The sequence below is a fragment of the Lissotriton vulgaris genome, chromosome 7 (genome assembly GCF_964263255.1).
Source record: "Lissotriton vulgaris chromosome 7, aLisVul1.2, whole genome shotgun sequence".
NCBI lineage: Eukaryota > Metazoa > Chordata > Amphibia > Caudata > Salamandridae > Lissotriton > Lissotriton vulgaris.
This window is the reverse complement of record NC_141695.1, coordinates 221,722,083-221,742,064: the sequence shown is the minus strand read 5'-3', so window position 1 is coordinate 221,742,064 and position 19,982 is coordinate 221,722,083. Positions and strand designations below refer to the sequence as shown.

Sequence of the window (19,982 nt, the reverse complement as noted above, 5' to 3'; positions counted from 1 at the left end):
CCTGAAAAATAAGTACATTTTCGTGGTAGAGGCATATTCGTTGTAAAAGTTTTGTTGGTAAAAGCATGCGTGATAAAGAGTAATGCGTTGTAAAGGCATGCGTGTTTTCGACCGCGTTGTAAAGGCCGTTTCCTCTGAGGCAGTGCCTTCGAAGCCTGGCCATTGGGCAGCTGGTCTGTTGAACTTTAAATGACCCTCTAACTCATACTTGTGCCAAGGGCTCAACTAACAACTAATGGTATAGCCATACAACAGGGGAGCGGATGTAGCCTTATGTCTAGAGCAGTCGACTTCGGTGCTGGGGATTGTTATGCTATAACATTTCTACCTGCCAAGGGGAAGCGAAAACACATGCCCCCCCCCCTCCTTTACAACATCACAGGACAAGGTTACATCGACTTTTGCATACACACAACTGGCTTTAGCATTGGTAGCGCCTGGTGCGACAACATGGCCACCCCGCGCCACCCCTCCCACCCCACCTGCAATGATTTGCTTATTCACAGATTCCCGCACTACAACTCTCCAACGGGGCCCTTCATCTCTCCATAGCACCTCTCAGATGTATTTAATTTGTTTTATAACGCCTCTCATACAAGTGTAGGGTGTCAGAGCACTTTACATCAAACACACATTATAGAGAGACACTGAACCATATCAGTGTATGGGAATGTTACACAAGACAAAGAGAGCTACAAGGTGTAGGAGTCACTTGTCATCCATACAGCTAGGCAGTATATTTTAAGAGTGTAAGTTCAGGAAAAGCACAATCTCAGGATTTAAAAATAACACGCTGGTTGGGGTTGGCTTTTCTAAGAATTTATTTATACCCCAACAAATCCTTTTTAGCAGCATTAGGATAATTAGAGACTGGGGAAAGATCATAAAGTGTTAAATTAGGATTGTGAGCAGTAATGCACTGAGACATCCACACAAGATACAATTCTGTGATCTGCATGTAATTATTTATTTTTAGTGTTTTCTAAAGCATGAACATGACCTTCAAGGTATCAGAGAGCTGCGATGGAGAGATCTGAAGAGGGTGTCATTACAGTAAGGATCCTAGGGGCATATTATCAAGACAGGAGATAAAATAATCGCCGCTTTATCAGAAGAAAACTTCCAATTGAAGCCCATGTTAGATGTCTTAACATCTAACATGGGCTTCGATTGGAATTCCATAAAGCATATTATCAAGCCCATTATCACCGCTTTATCAGCAGTTTTCTACAGAGAAAGCGGCGATAATTTTATCTCCTGTCTTGATAATATGCCCCCTAGTTATTTAAGATCCACTGTATATACATAGGGTTCCAAGAGTAAGGTCTCTATCAATTGTGTACAATAAACGTGCACGTTCTTTACAGCAGGCACATTAACCCCCTGTGCTACTGTATTTTGAGTCAAACCTTCCACTAGACAAAACTCCGATTCCTTCTCAGCAGGAAAATGAATCACCAGCATTATCGCGCCATTTTTATTGTTGCCTGAAAACTGCTGGTAAAACAATGAGCTCTGTCTTTTAAATGCATAAGTAATTTCTAAACCCGGTGTAAACCAAGGTCAGTGCCAAGTGCGGCTGCACCTGTCGCACCGTTCTAAAGCCAGCCCTCCTGATACCCTCCATTCACTAAAGTTTCAGAAGGTGTGAGTTGAAAGACACGTTGTGAAGCATGGGGGAGAAAACGACAAGGGAATGCCATGAAGCGGCCTTAGATAAGCGGTGGAGGAGAAAGAAAGAAGAGAACAGTGGGAGGAAATGAAGGCGAGGTAGACCGGAAGTGAAGGGTGAAGAAGGCAGGGAGGCAGGAAGGAATGCTCACGACAAGACCAGGAAGAGAACACTCACCTTGCTCGGGGAAGACGGGTCCCACTGCAACACAAAAGGAGACAGGTTTCAGAACGTGGAACACTAGTTGCAACAAATTACGGAAGTGCAAAACTTTCCAATGAGATCAGAGGTTTTGAGAATCAAAATTAGGAAGTTGCTAAACTGGGGGATGTGGGAGATTTACAGTTCATGAATCACCAGGGCACTGGAAAAGATCATATTACTGTCACCAATTTACAATCTATACACACTCAAAATATATTTTTTACAAAAAGGCAAATATGTAGTGTAGTACTGTTTACTAAATCCTCGCAGCCCTAAAAATACAATGTGAAACAAATATTCATGACTTCAGATTGGTGCAGCACACCAGTTACTACCTTTCAGGCAAAAAACCTGCAAGACAGCAGGCACTGTTTCTTCGCAATGGTTAACAGTTGTTGGAATTGAGAGAGCGCAATTTGAATAAAATGTATATCCGAGTCATATTTAGACGTATATCATATAACGTAGGAATGAAATGTATATCAAGACGTGAAGTTGACGCTTATACCATAAAGTTAACAGATGTGACCAAAGTAATATAGGAAATAACTGCATTCACTTTAGAATGTATTAGATTTAGAAGGCCCGTATACATAGTGGGCTAATGTAGAAATGTGTAGGAATGTTTATGAAACGTAGAACGTGCAAAGTGAAATTCATGTACGTGTGTAACTTTAAATGCAGAAACGGCGAGAAATGTAACATGGAGAAATGTGCAAGGAGCATACACATAACAATATAACCAATGAGAATATAACTTTATATTCTATGTATGAGAATTATATCCTGTGTATTAAGGTTTATATTCTATGTAATTGTATGCTATGTAAAATGTATTCACACATGAGCAAGAGATTTGCTAAAATGCGATTGTATATAAATGTATGTTAAAGGTTATGCCGTGTAGAAGAAGTTTGTAGAAATGTTAGAAGAGTTTAGGTCATTTGTGATTATAACCTGACTGACCAAAGGTTCGCAGGAGCTTAGTCCAATGTATATAATTTAGTGGGCTCACAGGAGTCGTGAATAGTTTGATGTGGACATGAGAGCCAAGGAGTCTAGCACTTGTTAGATTTAAGGTGACAATGCCGGACGGAGTTTATTGCTTAGACGTGAGAAGAGACTCTTGGAATGTGAGCTTTGTTTTGAATGACCATTCGCAAGATCTAGTAAGGTCAAGAATCATAGTTGTAAGTTAAAGTCTTGTTTAAGTTCATTTGACTTTTGATCCGAAAAGTGTCAGTTGAAGTCGCCAACAAGAAGATGAAGATGACATCTAAGGAGAAGGGTCAACTTAACGGACGACGTGAAGAGACGAGGCCATGGAAAGAGCGAGAAAATGACATCATGGGGGAAAGTCCGTGGTGGGCGTCGAAGGGGCGTTCCACCCACACTGTGATTGTGTATTTTAGGGACAGCACCCCGGGGAGAAGATAGCAAGAGCTTAGCGAATTGCTCAGAGCGGAAGGCAAGTTAGAAAGAGCAGATGACTTGAGCAGATGCGCTGAGAGAGATCAGAGCGCAAGGGAGCAGTAGGCCGAGGACCCTTAGAAGAGCGAATGGGTAGGCAGAGAGAGGGTACTGCTTCTTAAACTTAAGTTACCTTTAGAGGCTAAGAGAGTTTGAACTTCTTAGGGAGTCAAACTGCTGACACCTTTTTAGGGTTTCAGAAACTTGCGAAGTAGGGATGTCACCTAGTATAGAGTAGGGACAGATTTAACTTGATTATTTTTCTCTTTCTGTAGATGACGCAGAAGAACCACTTCATATCGATGCTTTTTAATTTGCTGATTTTGGAACTGACTTTAATTGTATTCGTTTGTAGACTGAGGTTCTTTAGGGAATATATGTTCCTATTAGTTCCTGTATATTTGATGAATTTGATCCTGAGAGGATTGTATATGCAACTTTTCTTAATTTTATATTAAACCTTTTAATCTTTATCAGTTGTAAGTGGTTCTTCAGAGTGGCGTCAGTTAATGGGGTTTATCTAACCTATGCGGGATTTGTCTTTTACTCAATGACAGAAATCAAGCGGTCCAAAATTGACGAATGAGATAAGTTATCAAATTGATCATAAAAGATATTAAAATCTCATTCCCCGCAGTTGGTAGCAGAGAAAGATGGTTTTCTTCTTGAGGAAGACAACCTAGGTCAGGTTTAGTTACCCCAAGGTCCCTAGTCATCGACGACCAGAAGAAGAATCCCTGCCGAAGAAGGTGCTGACGGTGCGTCGAGAGAAAAGCAGCAGAGTCGGTCGAGAGTGAGTATAAGGGTCATGCGTTGTAAAGATTGCGGTGTTTTATGTTGTTCCTGTGTTGTAATGTCAAGCGGAGTTGAATGCCTGTAGTGTGATTGAGGGAAGGTTGTGAGCGCGCGCAACCGGATAAAAAATCTTATGTCCAGAAAGGGCTTAAGTGGTTCGGGTGTATCGAACACCCAGAGTAATTTGTCTACCATTTAAAGGGGGTCATGAGGTACCATTGATCACCCGCAGACCGATGATAGGGGGAGCGTTTGAGTGAGTGTATGAGTAAACGCATGCTGGTCGTACGTTTACTGTGTGTAAGTAACCTATCAGTTGAGGTGAACGTCTGACCGTAAGAGGAAGACGTTTCGCCAGTTGAGGTAGCAATTACAGTTAGACTGTGGCCGTACAGTCAGAGAAAAGTGATCGCTTGGACGGAAGTAGTCATTTTTCGGCGTATGAATGAAACGCATGTGAGACCGCGAGACGAGTTGAGAAACGAAGGAAACTGCTGCAGAGAGGACAAGTGACGTCAGCGTAGAGCCGCGCTGAGATCGGTCGGTTAGCACAGAACAGCGTTGGGATAGGCCGATTAGCGAGAGTCGCATAGGGATTGGGAGTTGTCATCAAGACATAAACAAGGAAGAGAATTAATAAGAGAAAATCGTAGATTATCAAAAATGAAGTGCTTTAAGGGTTTAAGAAAAATCTTTAGGAGGAATAGAAGAAACTTATATGCCGGAGAAGAAGCTCCACCAGAAGGCACACCAGCTTATCATATGGCAGTAAATGTCGGCTTACACTCAATAATGTGGATCTCCGAGTGGAATAGGCTAACTGAAGGGGAAAAGGAACTGACGTTTCCGAGATTCGGAACGTTTAAGTTAGAAGTGTTGAACCAACTGAAAGCGGTAATGCTTGCAACAAGACCTCTACCGAGGCCAACACAATTCGAAGCTCTTAGTGCATGGTTTAGAGCAGCACACGAGAAGAGTTTAAAGAGGCGCCAAGAAAGAGTGAGACGATCAGTAAAGGCAGTACAGGATGCCAAATGGGATGAGGAAGCTAAGAAGTGGAGAGTACAAAAGATAGAAGCAGACAAACTGTTCACAATGATAGAAGCCACGGGAGAAAAGAAACCTCTAGAGGAGGAAGATGAGGAAAGCGAGACGGAGGAGGATCTGATAGAGAGGCTGTTAACAGATAGACCACCTCCATATAGCGGCGAAACCGCAAGTCCCATATTACAGCAAGGGGACGGAGCTAGATGGGGAGAATATAAATCGATCCCAGTAACGGAGTGGGACTCCAACAAGAGCGAGGAAGTACCCCAAGCTAGCTCTGAACAGAGAGTAGTGGGAAGATTCGTGGTCCAGAAGGTGCCAGAGACGCAATGTGCAAGGTCGTACCAAATGCCAGACGCTTTACAAGTACCTGTCACCATAGGCCCTATAGTGTCAATCTACAACCCAGAGGGGGTCCAGCAGGAGGAACAGGCACGATGGGACAGGGAAAGGGCAGAGATGGAGAATAGGAACAACGCGATAAATCCTCGGAGGCAGATACTAGCACCAGTGAGTCGGAGTACCCCATTAGATTCCGCAACGGGTCCCTGGATAGAACAAGGGGGTCAAAGAGGATCAATGGATTTGAGGGGACCGAAACCAAAATCCTATAAGGAATTAAGGGAATATCTAAGAGAATGGGATACGGCCGAAGAAGCTCGGAATAAAAGTTTAGAAACAGGAGCTGAATGGAGAGACCAAGATAATAGGATTCTCTCTCATTGTGGAGCTGGCGAGAGCAGCCCCGAGTGGGAGAGAGGGAGTCAAGAAAGCAGAAGGGATACGTGCCCTACCATTAGCGGCAATAGGCAAATGTGCGACGACAGGAGTGCAGGGTGTGGCGAAGTGCCTCGCGTCACTTTCAGTGAGGGAGAACGAAGGACGCAGGAATACCGAAACACTTTCAGATGCACACACCATGCTCCGGATGAAAATGTGCAACATTGGAATCACGGGAACATGGAGAGTCGTGAAACGTCTCGCCATGCGTCCGGTGAACAAGAACGAAGTCACGAGAATATAGGGAGTCGCGAAACGTCTCGCCATACATCCGGTGATCACGAACGAGATCGCGGGAGCATGGAGAGCCATGAAGGTCCTTATCGTTTGTTGAGTGATACCAGACAGCAAGCGAGTCACAGTGGTCTAGAACAGCACGGAGGATCCTATCTCGTATCTGGAGAAACCGAGTCGAAAAGACGGAATGTAGGGTTAAGAGATGGAGCATTGTTCCACCACACCCCAAGGGAAGATGGAAAGGCTTGGGATCTAGAGAGGTGGGAACAAAGAGATGGAAGAAAAATTCCTCATAACTCACCTGTGCTCAGGCGTAGGGCGCATAGTGGAGGAGAGAGGGATATGAGAGGACAACCTAGGACTGACGTACTGAAAGCTGAAATAAAAGCAAGACGCATAGATGTAATGAGTTTAAAGTCAGACTTAGACGAAATAATTGACGGCACAGTGGCAATCGAGAGGTTAGAGCTGTACGCACCAGATGAGATACTGTTTTTATCCAAAGATGTTACTCGGAAAGCGAGAGCAGCTCATGAAAAGTTATCTGAATTGGCAGGAAGGTACATGATAGACATATCGCGAACTAAGGCTTTACAGGCCAATCATAGGCTGAATTGCACGGATCTAGATTTAGATGAGCGCAGAACGATTGGGCTGAGAGTACACATAAGGGAATTGGTCATGTGTATTAGAATATGGAGAGATCTGGATAGATGGGAGGAAAGATGGTCCAAGAAGGGATCTGTCAGACGGAGTACACTTGTGAAGTCTCAGGATACAGACCTAATGCGAATGGAAGCTTTCCCTTTGCGAGAAATCGCGAACGGAAACTACGTGCATGTACCATGGAGTAGGGGGGATTTAGCGGCATTCACTAATTCCTTCCCGAAGCTGAGAGAAAATCCCGTAGAGTGGTACAAGCAGGTAGAGAGATTCGTGAAGATCTCTAAGGTACTGTGGATCGATTTGAACACTTTGTTCGATATCGTAGTACCCGGAGATTTGTGGACGGCATGCAAACTTAGTATTGAATGGCCCACCTGTGAGCCTCAGAGAGATACACAGACAGGCGGTCCATCAGACAGGGTCATGGAAAAATACGAGAGAGTAATAACATGGCTAAAAGAGAAAGTACCGGTGCAAGACATAGACTGGGTTAAGATAGATCGAACAACTCAGGAGCCTAAAGAGACAGTTCACGAGTTCTATGAGAGGTTACTGAAAGCATTCAAGCAGTACAGTGGGTTAGACGTAATGGATCCTAAAGACATAGGACAGTTTGTGTCAAAGTTTGTTCTCGGATTGAGACCAGACATAAGCCTAATGATTCAACAGCACTTGATCTGTTGGCAGAACAAACCTTTAGACGAAATTCTGAGGTATGCCAGATACTGTAGCGATGAGATAGACTCGAAGGCAAAGAAGCTCAAGGAAAAGCTGATGTTAGTACAGATGCAAGCAGCCGGAAAGAGTGGACAGCGGCAGCAGGGAACAGGAACGCAAGCAAAGAAACAGAATAATCAGAGCAGAATAGAGGAAGAAAGACCGAGACCGAGAATAGATATCGCGACACTGAAAAGGACAACCAGGTGTCATCAGTGTAACGAGGTGGGACATTGGAGACGCGAGTGTCCTTATAATATTGAGACAGGGGAATTAGAACAGGAGGAGGAAGAGGTACAGAACAACGTGGTTAAGGGAGCAACAGTCCCGAAGGGAAAGTTTATCAAAGGGGGGACTCAGACTCCTCGAGCCCCGTTTCCTCAACCGCCTCGCATTACGAATGGAGGGAAAACCTATAGACAAATGCCATTGTTCGTAGGAGGAGAAGAATGCTACTACGTCGATCCTCTTACAGGGCAACGGGTGAATAAGGAAGGAGATTGTACTTTAGGAGCAGCCCTGGAAGTAGATCAGAGAGGACCATACGTAGAAGCTGAAGTAGCTGGATGTCCTACGACCTTTTTGGTGGATACGGGAGCCACTAGATCCACGTTGAGATCAGCGGTAGTCCCAGGTCTGCCGATATCAGGAGAGATGATTCAGGTGGTAGGAGTCGCAAACAAGAGGATGATGAATCCTCTGACAGAACCAGTGTCAGTAAAGATAGGGAACTACAGTGACGAACATCAGTTTGTGATCTGTGATTCTAGCCCGGTGTGTTTGCTAGGAAGAGATCTGTTGTGTAAACTGAATTGCACAATACATTGCACACCTGAAGGAGTAGAAGTGCAGACCAATGATGAAGATGCCGATTTTAAAGTTGTAAATTCGCGGGAATGCGTGGAACTATATCCTACCTTAACAGTGGAGGAGCTTCCACAGGATTTGAGGGAGAAAGTGTCAGCTGAGGTGTGGGATTTTACTGGAGAAGAAATAGGACTGATCAAAGGGGTAGAACCAGTAAAGATCATGGTAAGACCCAATGCCGAGTACCCAAGAACACCACAATATAAGTTGACACCGGAGACGATTGCAGGAATAAAGCCTGTGATCGAATCCATGATCAAACAGGGAATACTGAAGGAGATCGTGGGTAGTCCATGTAACTCCCCGATTATGGGTTTGCAGAAGCCTAGTGGAAAATACAGAATAGTGCAGGATCTTCGAAAGATTAATAATATTGTTGTCTCATGTTGTCCAGTGGTACCGAATCCATCAGTGATATTATTTCAGATACCGTTCCAAGCTGAATGGTTTACAGTGATAGATTTGTGCCAGGCTTTCTTTTCGATTCCTTTAGATGAAGAGAGCCAGTATCTTTTCGCTTTTAAGCTGGAAGATCGCGTTTTAACATGGTGTCGTATCCCTCAGGGGTATACAGAAAGCCCATCGATCTTTAACCAGCTTTTAAAGAGAAATCTTGAAAGTCTAGTACTGCCCAAGAACTCAGTTCTAGTCCAGTACATAGACGACCTCCTAGTTGCGTCAGAAACAGAGGAAGCTTGCAGAGAAGACACCATAACCTTGTTAAATCACTTGGCCGAGAACGGGCATAAGGTGTCTCCAAGTAAATTGCAATATTGTGTTACCGAAGTGCAATACTTGGGCCACAGGATTGAAAAGGGGAAACGGAAGGTGTCTCCAGACAGAATAGAGGCGATTATGAAAATGAATGCGCCTACAACACAAAGAGAGGTCAGGATGTTTCTAGGCATGGTCGGTTTTTGTCGGCAGTGGATAGCTAACTTCTCACTGAAGGCAAAGCCGTTATTACAACTGACGCACAAAGGAGTGAGTGATCCGGTACCATGGGACAAAGACTGTTTGATGGCGTTTTTGCAGCTGAGGGAGGACTTATGTCGCGCCCCGGCTTTGGGAATGCCTGATTACACAAAACCATTTTTGCTTTACTGCTGCGAAAGAGAGGGATGCGCTTTAGCAGTTTTGGCCCAGATTCATGGAGATGCGCGTAGGCCAGTAGCGTATTTTTCGGCTACATTAGATCCAGTAGCCGCAGCGTTGCCCGGATGTCTCAAATCCGTAGCTGCAACGGGTGTCAGCATTGAACGTTCTGAAAGTGTGGTGATGGGACATCAGTTAGTGGTGTACGTACCGCATTCTGTGGAATTGTTAATGGCCAGGACTAAGACTCAGCATCTGACGAATAGCAGGCTCACACGCTACGAGCAAGTCATATTGGCTGCCGAGAATGTGACCCTAAAAAGATGCTCCGTCTTGAATCCTGCAACTTTGATGCCACTTCCAAATGATGTGGATGATGAAATCTGTACAGATCATGACTGCCTTGATGTGACTGAACTATGCACCAAACCGAGACCCGATATCGTAGATGAGCCATTGACTGACCCCGATGAAATTTTCTTTGTTGATGGTTCATGCGTAAGAGACGATATTGGTCAGCTGAGAGCAGCTTATGCAGTTTGTACAATTACCAGAGTTGTAGAAGCCGCTTGCCTGGAAGGAGTACACTCCGCTCAGGTAGCTGAAATTATTGCTTTGACGCGTGCCTGTTTAGCAGGTAACAAAATTCGAGTCACCATATACACCGATAGCCAGTACGGTTTCGGGGTAGTTCACGATTACGGGCAGTTATGGTCTCAGAGAGGTTACATGACCTCCTCGGGTTCTCCCATCAGGAATGGAGAATTCGTGAGATTATTGTTAGAGGCATTGCAAGGCCCGACAGCTATCGCAGTAGTCAAATGTGCTGCGCATACAAAAGGCGTGGATTTTGTGTCACAAGGTAACCGCTATGCGGATGAAGTAGCGCGTTATTGCGCAGAGCAGGGATATTCTCACACTGATGCAAAAGTGGGGGGAGTCCAAGAAAGGACTGAATTGACAATGTTGTTAGATACTGTAGATACGTGGGATGAATTGAGATGTGTACAGGAAAATGCTCCAGATGATGAGAAAAAGAGTTGGGAAACAGCGGGTTGTACGAAAAGCGAGATGAATTTTTGGGTCTCCACCGATGGGAGAGCAGTTTTACCAAATGAACTTGTTAGTCCAATGGCAAGGAAATTGCATGGATCAGCACACATAGGTAGAGATGCCATGGTGAGAGTATTCAGACAAACGTGGTTTAATCCTAAATTTAGAGTAGCGGCAGAAGCAGTATGTCAGCGATGTGCGATCTGTCAGCAACTAAACGTGGGAAAAAGAACACCAGTTACATTGAGTCACATTGGGAGGTCTGGGGGGCCTTTCAATAGAATGCAGCTTGATTTTATAGAAATGCCTCCATGCAACAGACTCAGATACGTTTTAGTGATTGTCTGCATATTCTCTAGATGGGTTGAGGCTTACCCTACACGTAGGTGCGATACACTTACAGTAGCAAAATTGTTACTTAGAGAGTTAATACCGAGGTTTGGGGTGCCATCCTCTTTGGAATCGGACAGAGGAACTCATTTTAACAGCGAAATAGTGAAGATGTTGTGCTCAGCTTTGAATATTGATCAGAAGTTACACTGCAGCTATCGACCAGAAGCTTCAGGGATTGTAGAGCAAATCAACAGTACAATCAAGTCCAGACTGGCTAAAGTTTGTTCATCAACATCCCTGAGTTGGCCAGACGCACTTCCAGTGGTTCTTATGAGCATACGTAGTACTCCAGATAGAAAAACAGGTCTCTCTCCACATGAAGTGCTAATGGGGAGAGCTATGAGATTGCCATCGGTTCCGACTGCAGCGTTATTGAACATCACAGACGACTTGATCTTGGATTACTGCAAGGGACTATCTGATGCCATTAATTCTGTGTCCCTCCAGGTCCAGGCTGCAGAGGTTCCATCAGCACAAGACTTGTGCCATGACCTGAGTCCGGGGGACTGGGTTTTGGTGAAAAAGCATGTCAGGAAGAACTGCTTAGACGTGCGTTGGCGAGGACCATTTCAAGTCATACTTGTCACGAACACTGCAGTGAAGTGTGGAGGCCTGCCAAATTGGATACATGCTTCACACACTCGAAGAGTGCCAGCACCTTTAGAAGAAACAGCTCCTCTCTCGGATGAGAATACAGCGGAAAGCGGAGAAGCCATAGAGGGGGAAAGCCAAGCTGTAGAGGTGATCGAAGAGGCTGAGACTGTGTTGGAACAGGACGACGAAGGTCAGGACGCTAGTGAGACCGAAGTCGCCTCAGGAGAAGAAAGTAACTGGGAGACTGAATGGGATACTGAACAAGCTGAGAGTGACAAGGAGACAAGTCCCAGAACAAGGAGCAGGAGGACAAGGAGTGACGAAGCCAGTTGGCCGGAGAGAAGGAAAAGGCCAAGTTCGGAAGGAAAGCAAGAAAGAACTCTTGTCCCGATTGCTGAAGAATCGGATCAGGAGGAAGAAACGACAGACTCAGGAACTGAGAGTCCAAGAAGATCGAGAAGGGTACGTGTGCCCTGCAGAAGGTACGCCACCCCAGAGTGGACTTATCTAGCAGATGTCTTGGGGACAGAAATCTGGGAGAGTGAAGAACGTGAAAGTAATCGATCTCGATCCTTTTTTGGCAGTGGAAATATGGATGTTGACGCCTGGACTCGAGACTGAGGGATTACTGACTTTCACACTTCCCATACCCCCATACTTGAGTCAGATTAAAGATTTAGTGCTAAACAGATTACAATTTCCAACATTTGGTCATCAAATTCCGGAAGAGGAAGACAAAATCATTCGTTTTGAATTATTGGAACTTGTTGCAAGAGCTGCAGGAACGAGAATAATTGTTGATGCATAAAGACTTTTGTATATAAGTTATAAAGAAGAAGATAACCTAGCGCCGAGTGGAAAGAAGAACAAAATTAGGGATGACATTTAGAGGACGGAGAAGGGCTAGGGTTGTCTGCTGCTAAAGAAGGAAAAGACATTGTTGCGAAAAAGAGACTTTTGTTGATAAAGAGCACTTTACAAACTGAGAAGAAAATAAAGCAACCCAAAGACTGAACTGAAAAACTTTTTCGCAAAAGAAAGAGCTGCGCTGTTTTGACAACATGGAGAACGGCAACCCAAACAGAAAAGCTAGATGTATAATAGGTACACTTATAGCTGTAGTAATATTTCTCATAATTACAGTAGTGACAATATCATACATAATAGGACATGAAACCGATAAGGAAATAGCAGATGTAAAACTTGTAACGACTTTGAAACCTGCTCTGGTGGGAAAGAAGGAGGAGAGCAATGTTATACGTGAAAAGGCGTTACTAGCAGATGAAGCTCGTAGATTACACGTAGACGAGTCACAGGGAAACTTTAGGTCAAACGCATATGCTAAACTGTTATATGAATATATCGATGCCATGGAGGCCAAGGATTGCTATGTATGTATGCAATTGCCGGCTTCTGTAGATGAAGGCATCCGATATCATCATCTCCCATTAACTTATGGGATAACATGTAGTTTACTGCTTAGTATATTTTATGGTAGAGAAGGATTTGAGTACTACTTTTCAAATTATGATTCGGTACTGCCTGAAGTTCCGAATTATAAGCAAATGAATAAGTGGGACTATTACAAAAAGGAGGATAGACTAGCCAAATTCTTTCTTCCTTGGGATACATTAGATACATCATACGCACGTAGCAATAATTTGACTTGCAAAGTGTCAGAGATTGAGAAAAAGTTCATAGGACAAGTAGATGACCGATACAGAAGACAGAAGATTCTAAAAATGTCAGGACAGTGGAAAACTGATTGGACCGAAGAAGAGAAGGCACATAAAAGGAAAGGTAGCAATGGTCCAATAGCATTGGATAGAACGCAGAAAGGAAAGTTATGTTTAACTCGAAGCAAGACATATTATGAGAGTGTATTTGTAGGTGAAGTAAATTGCGAACATGCTTTTCGATTAGAGTACTATACGAAGGATTTCATGAAGGAAATGCAAGTGATTCCTAATGTATATTTTGTATGTGGGAGAAATGCCTATGTAAAACTGCCTGACAATTGGTATGGTTCGTGTTACTTGGCAATTGTCTTCCCCAAAATATATCATGCAAAGGATTTAGCGATCATAGAAGGAAAGGCTTCGATAAGAACGAAAAGAGAAGTAGGAGATGCAGAAGTAGTAGGAGACGTATTTGGAGCGATGTTTCCTATGTTAGGTTTAATACTTAACGATGTTAAGATCAGGAGATTAGCTACAGTTGTAGATAGATTATCTTCAAGTACTGCAAGGTCATTAATGCTAATAGAAGGTGAGATGCAATCGATTAGAGCAATGGTTCTTCAGAATCGACTTGCTCTTGATGTGATATTAGCAAAAGAAGGCGGAGTTTGTAAGGCTTTGAAGGTTCAGGAATGTTGTACTTATATTCCTGATAATTCAAAACCACTTGAGAAGGTCATAAGAAACATTACACAGATTCATCAAGAAATTGAAGATTTGACAAAAATAAATGTTTGGGAAAAAGTAGGTAATGGAGTAGGAAAGGTTGGAAGTTGGTTTGCTAACCTTGGCAAAAGTATAGTGTGGTACATATTAAAACCTGTATTAATAGTATTAATTTGTATAATTACATTATTAGGATTAGTAAAACTATATAAATGGTATAGGACGAACCGGTTACAAAGATCTATGAGAGAACAAGAAAGGAGATTAGCTGCTTTACAAGATCAACAGTATAAAAGCTTGAGAGCACTTGAAATGATGAAAAGAGGAAATGATGTAACTAGTTCGGTTTAAAAGTGTTATTCAAATTGCATTTAGTGATGACTCCTAAAAGTCATCAAAGGGGGGAACTGAGAGAGCGCAATTTGAATAAAATGTATATCCGAGTCATATTTAGACGTATATCATATAACGTAGGAATGAAATGTATATCAAGACGTGAAGTTGACGCTTATACCATAAAGTTAACAGATGTGACCAAAGTAATATAGGAAATAACTGTATTCACTTTAGAATGTATTAGATTTAGAAGGCCCGTATACATAGTGGGCTAATGTAGAAATGTGTAGGAATGTTTATGAAACGTAGAACGTGCAAAGTGAAATTCATGTACGTGTGTAACTTTAAATGCAGAAACGGCGAGAAATGTAACATGGAGAAATGTGCAAGGAGCATACACATAACGATATAACCAATGAGAATATAACTTTATATTCTATGTATGAGATTTATATTCTATGTATGAGAATTATATCCTGTGTATTAAGGTTTATATTCTATGTAATTGTATGCTATGTAAAATGTATTCACACATGAGCAAGAGATTTGCTAAAATGCGATTGTATATAAATGTATGTTAAAGGTTATGCCGTGTAGAAGAAGTTTGTAGAAATGTTAGAAGAGTTTAGGTCATTTGTGATTATAACCTGACTGACCAAAGGTTCGCAGGAGCGTAGTCCAATGTATATAATTTAGTGGGCTCACAGGAGTCGTGAATAGTTTGATGTGGACATGAGAGCCAAGGAGTCTAGCACTTGTTAGATTTAAGGTGACAATGCCGGACGGAGTTTATTGCTTAGACGTGAGAAGAGACTCTTGGAATGTGAGCTTTGTTTTGAATGACCATTCGCAAGATCTAGTAAGGTCAAGAATCATAGTTGTAAGTTAAAGTCTTGTTTAAGTTCATTTGACTTTTGATCCGAAAAGTGTCAGTTGAAGTCGCCAACAAGAAGATGAAGATGACATCTAAGGAGAAGGGTCAACTTAACGGACGACGTGAAGAGACGAGGCCATGGAAAGAGCGAGAAAATGACATCATGGGGGAAAGTCCGTGGTGGGCGTCGAAGGGGCGTTCCACCCACACTGTGATTGTGTATTTTAGGGACAGCACCCCGGGGAGAAGATAGCAAGAGCTTAGCGAATTGCTCAGAGCGGAAGGCAAGTTAGAAAGAGCAGATGACTTGAGCAGATGCGCTGAGAGAGATCAGAGCGCAAGGGAGCAGTAGGCCGAGGACCCTTAGAAGAGCGAATGGGTAGGCAGAGAGAGGGTACTGCTTCTTAAACTTAAGTTACCTTTAGAGGCTAAGAGAGTTTGAACTTCTTAGGGAGTCAAACTGCTGACACCTTTTTAGGGTTTCAGAAACTTGCGAAGTAGGGATGTCACCTAGTATAGAGTAGGGACAGATTTAACTTGATTATTTTTCTCTTTCTGTAGATGACGCAGAAGAACCACTTCATATCGATGCTTTTTAATTTGCTGATTTTGGAACTGACTTTAATTGTATTCGTTTGTAGACTGAGGTTCTTTAGGGAATATATGTTCCTATTAGTTCCTGTATATTTGATGAATTTGATCCTGAGAGGATTGTATATGCAACTTTTCTTAATTTTATATTAAACCTTTTAATCTTTATCAGTTGTAAGTGGTTCTTCAGAGTGGCGTCAGTTAATGGGGTTTATCTAACCTATGCGGGGTTTGTCTTTTACTCAATGACAGAAATCAAGCGGTCCAAAATTGACGAATGAGATAAGTTATCAAATTGATCATAAAAGATATTAAAATCTCATTCCCCGCAGAATCTATCACTTATTATGAGAGGCTACTTACGACTGCAGGACCACGAATGACACTAGTAGGAGCAGTGGTAGTAATGTAGTAGTAGAAAAGCAGCTGGAACCAGGGACCACCAGAAACTGCTTTGGAGAACAAGGTAGGAGATTCACCGACATGTTCTCCCTCTCATTCTGAGGTTGTGATATTGTGATGATCCACCTGATCACACAACCACATCATCTGCTTTTTGGGTGGGTGGATGCACCAGGGTTCTTATAGGGAGCTAGGGCCTGAAACCGAAATGTTGACATTAGCCCTTTGTCAGACGAGGCTTGCTCGTGTGAATGTTATGTCATCAACAGCCCTCCACCTGGACATTCACCAGATTTTAGTGCAAAATGAGTGGTATGTTATGTTAATTGGGATTTGTAGAGCTCATAATCAACGGCAGGTCTCTGGTGTGTTTGTCACCTATAAAACTTGGTTTAAGGATATGTTTAGGAAAGAGATTTAGGGCCAGATGTACAAACTTTGGGAATACCAATTTCCTGATTGCGATTCTCTCAGAATCCCAATTACGAAATCGGTATTCTTACTGTATGAAACTCATGAGTATTAATGAGGTAGGTTGCAGTTTGCGATCCATTAGGAATGACAGCCATCACAGGGCTGGTGGCCTGCTAAGGTCAGCCGACCACCATTGCTGTGATTACCTTATAATTAAAAAAATATTGTTGTTGAAAATGCAGCCCTTTATCCTTAAAGAAAAATGACACGTGTTTAAAAAGAAACAATTTAAACCTTGAAGTTTCATTTTTTAAGAGTAGGCAGTGGTCCCTGGGGGCACTGCCTGCTCTTAAAAAATATTTTTATTTGCATTCTCACAGGAGACCCCTTTCCCTTTTGCGAATGGGTTACCACCACCAGCTTTAACTGGTTGTTAAGTATTACTGTTTTACAACCAGAATTGAGTCACAAAACAGTAACATATACCTTACCGGTTCTGTATCTGGAAGGGACCCACTTAAAACACTCCTTTCAAGTACAGATGTGCAAATGCAAAATGCGATTCAGTAAAACATCAGGCCTCGAAAAATCATAAAAAGTTTACTGGGCCTACAGGTCGAGTAACTTGAAAAACCTACTTGATCTAACAGTAATGTGCTAGACCTGTAAACGGGTCTCAAATTGTGGGATCTTTGGCAAATATATTATTTTATAGAGTTGCCTTTTTGTTCATTCTCAAATAGGAGTACACCTTCAAATATGTGAGTTCAGCATTTCTGCTGTACAAAACAAGATCCCCTTTTGCGTTGAGAGGGCTGCAGGGAGCAAGGAGAACTTCGCAGACAGGTGGGCTGGCGCTGCTCAATGGCAGTCCCTGTGGCAATCGATGCTTGCTGTGGGAAAAGATGGGCTGGTAGCGACTTGCACTGATTTTCGGTGCGAGTGGTGCAGTTCTGATGCGAATGAAACCACTTGCAGTTTCGAAGATCCCAAAAGCTTCATTTAAGAGCCCGCTGAGCCACACCAAAGGTACAGGATTTAAGAGGCACCACTAGGGTGTCAGCAACTTGATGACCCTGGCCCACAAAGCTATCAATGGACAAAGACCCGCCTACCTGATGAAACGATTTAGTCGCTACTCTCCTAAGCGACTTTTGCGCTCTGCCGCTCAACATCTGCTGCAGGTGCCGTACTTCCGGCTTTCTCGGCTGGGAGGGCAATCAGTGGCGGTGTAGGCAGCTTTGGCCTGGAATGAGCTCCCTCTATCCTTGCGAGCTACTGTGAATTTTATTTCTTTTAAAAAAGGGTTGAAAACCCATCTGTTTCGGCAAGCCTTTTAGTCTTCTGTTCTGTGTAGTGTAGGCTGTTTAATCTGTTTCTTCTTCTGCGCGCCAGGATACTCCGGCAGTAATTGAGCGCGTTATAAAACAGCATAATAATAATAATAATAATAATAATAATGAAGACGACTTCAGGAGCTGTTGGGGAGCCTTTTATGTCCCTCAGGAGGCCAGCAGGCTAGCCCTCTAAGTCACTCTGAGAGTCCTGGATTCAAGATGGGGTACAAGTTCAGTTCTTCCTCTTTAAGCAAGAGGGCAGCAGATCAGCACAACAGTGCAGCAGCTCCTTCAGAGTCAGAGTCCTTTTAGCAGCACAGTAGTCTATCTTCCTGGCAGAGTAACCACAGGTCATGAAGAGTTAGTGCCTGAGGTCATTCTTTTATATACAGGTGCCCTGATACTGGAAGGTGGGAGAAGCTTCTAGACAGTGTCTTTGATTTGCATGGGATTCTCTACCTCCCTTGTCCTGGCTCCAGCTGGCGGAAGTGACAACGCAGGGTTATTAGGCCCTTTATATGAAGACAGGACACAGACATTTCAAGTGTAAGTGAGGCCTGATCCCACTCCTCCCTCCCATCCTGCTAGTGATAGCAATACCATTCACACCTAAGCTCCCATTGAGTGTGGCTGTCTAGGAGGAACACAAAGTCCAATTGTAAACGATACCCAGCCCGGTGATCAGAGACAGGCTGCAGGTGCCAAATGGCTAAGGCAAGAAAATTCCAACTTTTGAAAAGTCGAACCAACAAAAAGATAGGTTGCTGCGTGATTTTAAATACACTTTACTTTGAAAACATATCACATTATTCAATAACCATGACCTTTGAATTTATTTTTCATATTGCTACATAGATTTACAAAATTTCATAAGCGTGAAAAGGGAGGACATCTCCACTCTTATTCATGATTCTTATATTCAAAACATTGTGCTCAAATAAAATATCTAAAAAATATTGAAAGTACTTAACATAACCACGAAAGACCTAAAACAATATTGTGACACTTATTTAACCAGTTCTAAAAGTAATACACAGAGGGATTTGTGTTTCCTAGCCCTCTTGGGATGAACAGTGGGGTTCTAAAACCATCTAATATGGCACCACAAATATTAATTCAAATAAAGTCTTAAATATTGTCCATAATGATGCAAGTAATATGGAATCCCACGTCATTCAAATCGCCGGCACGGATCACTGGGCGCATGTCAACAAACGCAGACGAACACCCAGTGATTTGCTTGCTGAGATGGGGGGGCTGTGTTTGTCGAGGGAGAGCGCCAGGATGCGGGATATGCTTTCATAGCAACAAAGAAATTGAACTTTGTAACAGTTATTGCAACTTGATTTTTTTCCATTGACCGTGTCCAGCGGAGATTATCCAAGATAGAATTGTATCACCAGCCCTTGTCCTGAAAAGAACCTGTAACTACCTGGGTTCAAAACACTTCGGCGATTTGAATATAAATACTATTTACGCCTATCATCTTGGCAAGAGTTGTGAGTAGAGTACAGTCTCATCCCACACCCTAATGTGCATACCTGTTATCAGAAAGAGGAGTGTTAGCAGGGCAGACAGTCCCTGTCCACTCAGTACTACACACACCTGTTGTCTGAGAGAGAGGTGTCAGCAGAGAGGTCAGTCTCTTTCAACACACCCTACTATGCACACCCATCATCTGAAAGATAGGTCTGACAGGACAGGCAAGTCCTTCCCCACATACCACTATGTACACAGATCATCTGAGAGAGTGGTCTAAAATCAAAGGGCTGTAATTCTCCACACACTACTACGCACACCTGTCATTTGAGACAGAGGTCTGAAAGGAAAGGCCAGTCCATCTGCATACCCTACCACGCACACCTGTCATCCGAGAGAGGTCTGAAAGGAGCGGTCATCCCTCCCTACACCCTATTGCGCACATCTGTCATCTGAGAACAGATATGACAGCCAGTCCCTCCTGATGCACTACTACACACACCATGTCATCCTAGAGAGAGGTGTGAAAGGACAGGCCTGTTATTCTCAAATCA

The 19,982-nt window shown here is 43.1% G+C and overlaps 1 protein-coding gene across 2 annotated transcripts in view; it reads right to left on the bottom strand.

Moving 5' to 3' along the window:
* Positions 1 to 19,982, bottom strand: part of LOC147701252 (hematopoietic cell signal transducer-like) — a 95,824-nt gene that overhangs the window by 43,078 nt on the left and 32,764 nt on the right. For both annotated transcript variants that reach the window (XM_086929996.1, XM_086929997.1), the window contains exon 2: positions 1,850 to 1,873. In XM_086929996.1, coding sequence (XP_086786122.1) covers positions 1,850 to 1,873 — 24 coding nt within the window. The remainder of the gene's footprint in view (positions 1 to 1,849; positions 1,874 to 19,982) is intronic.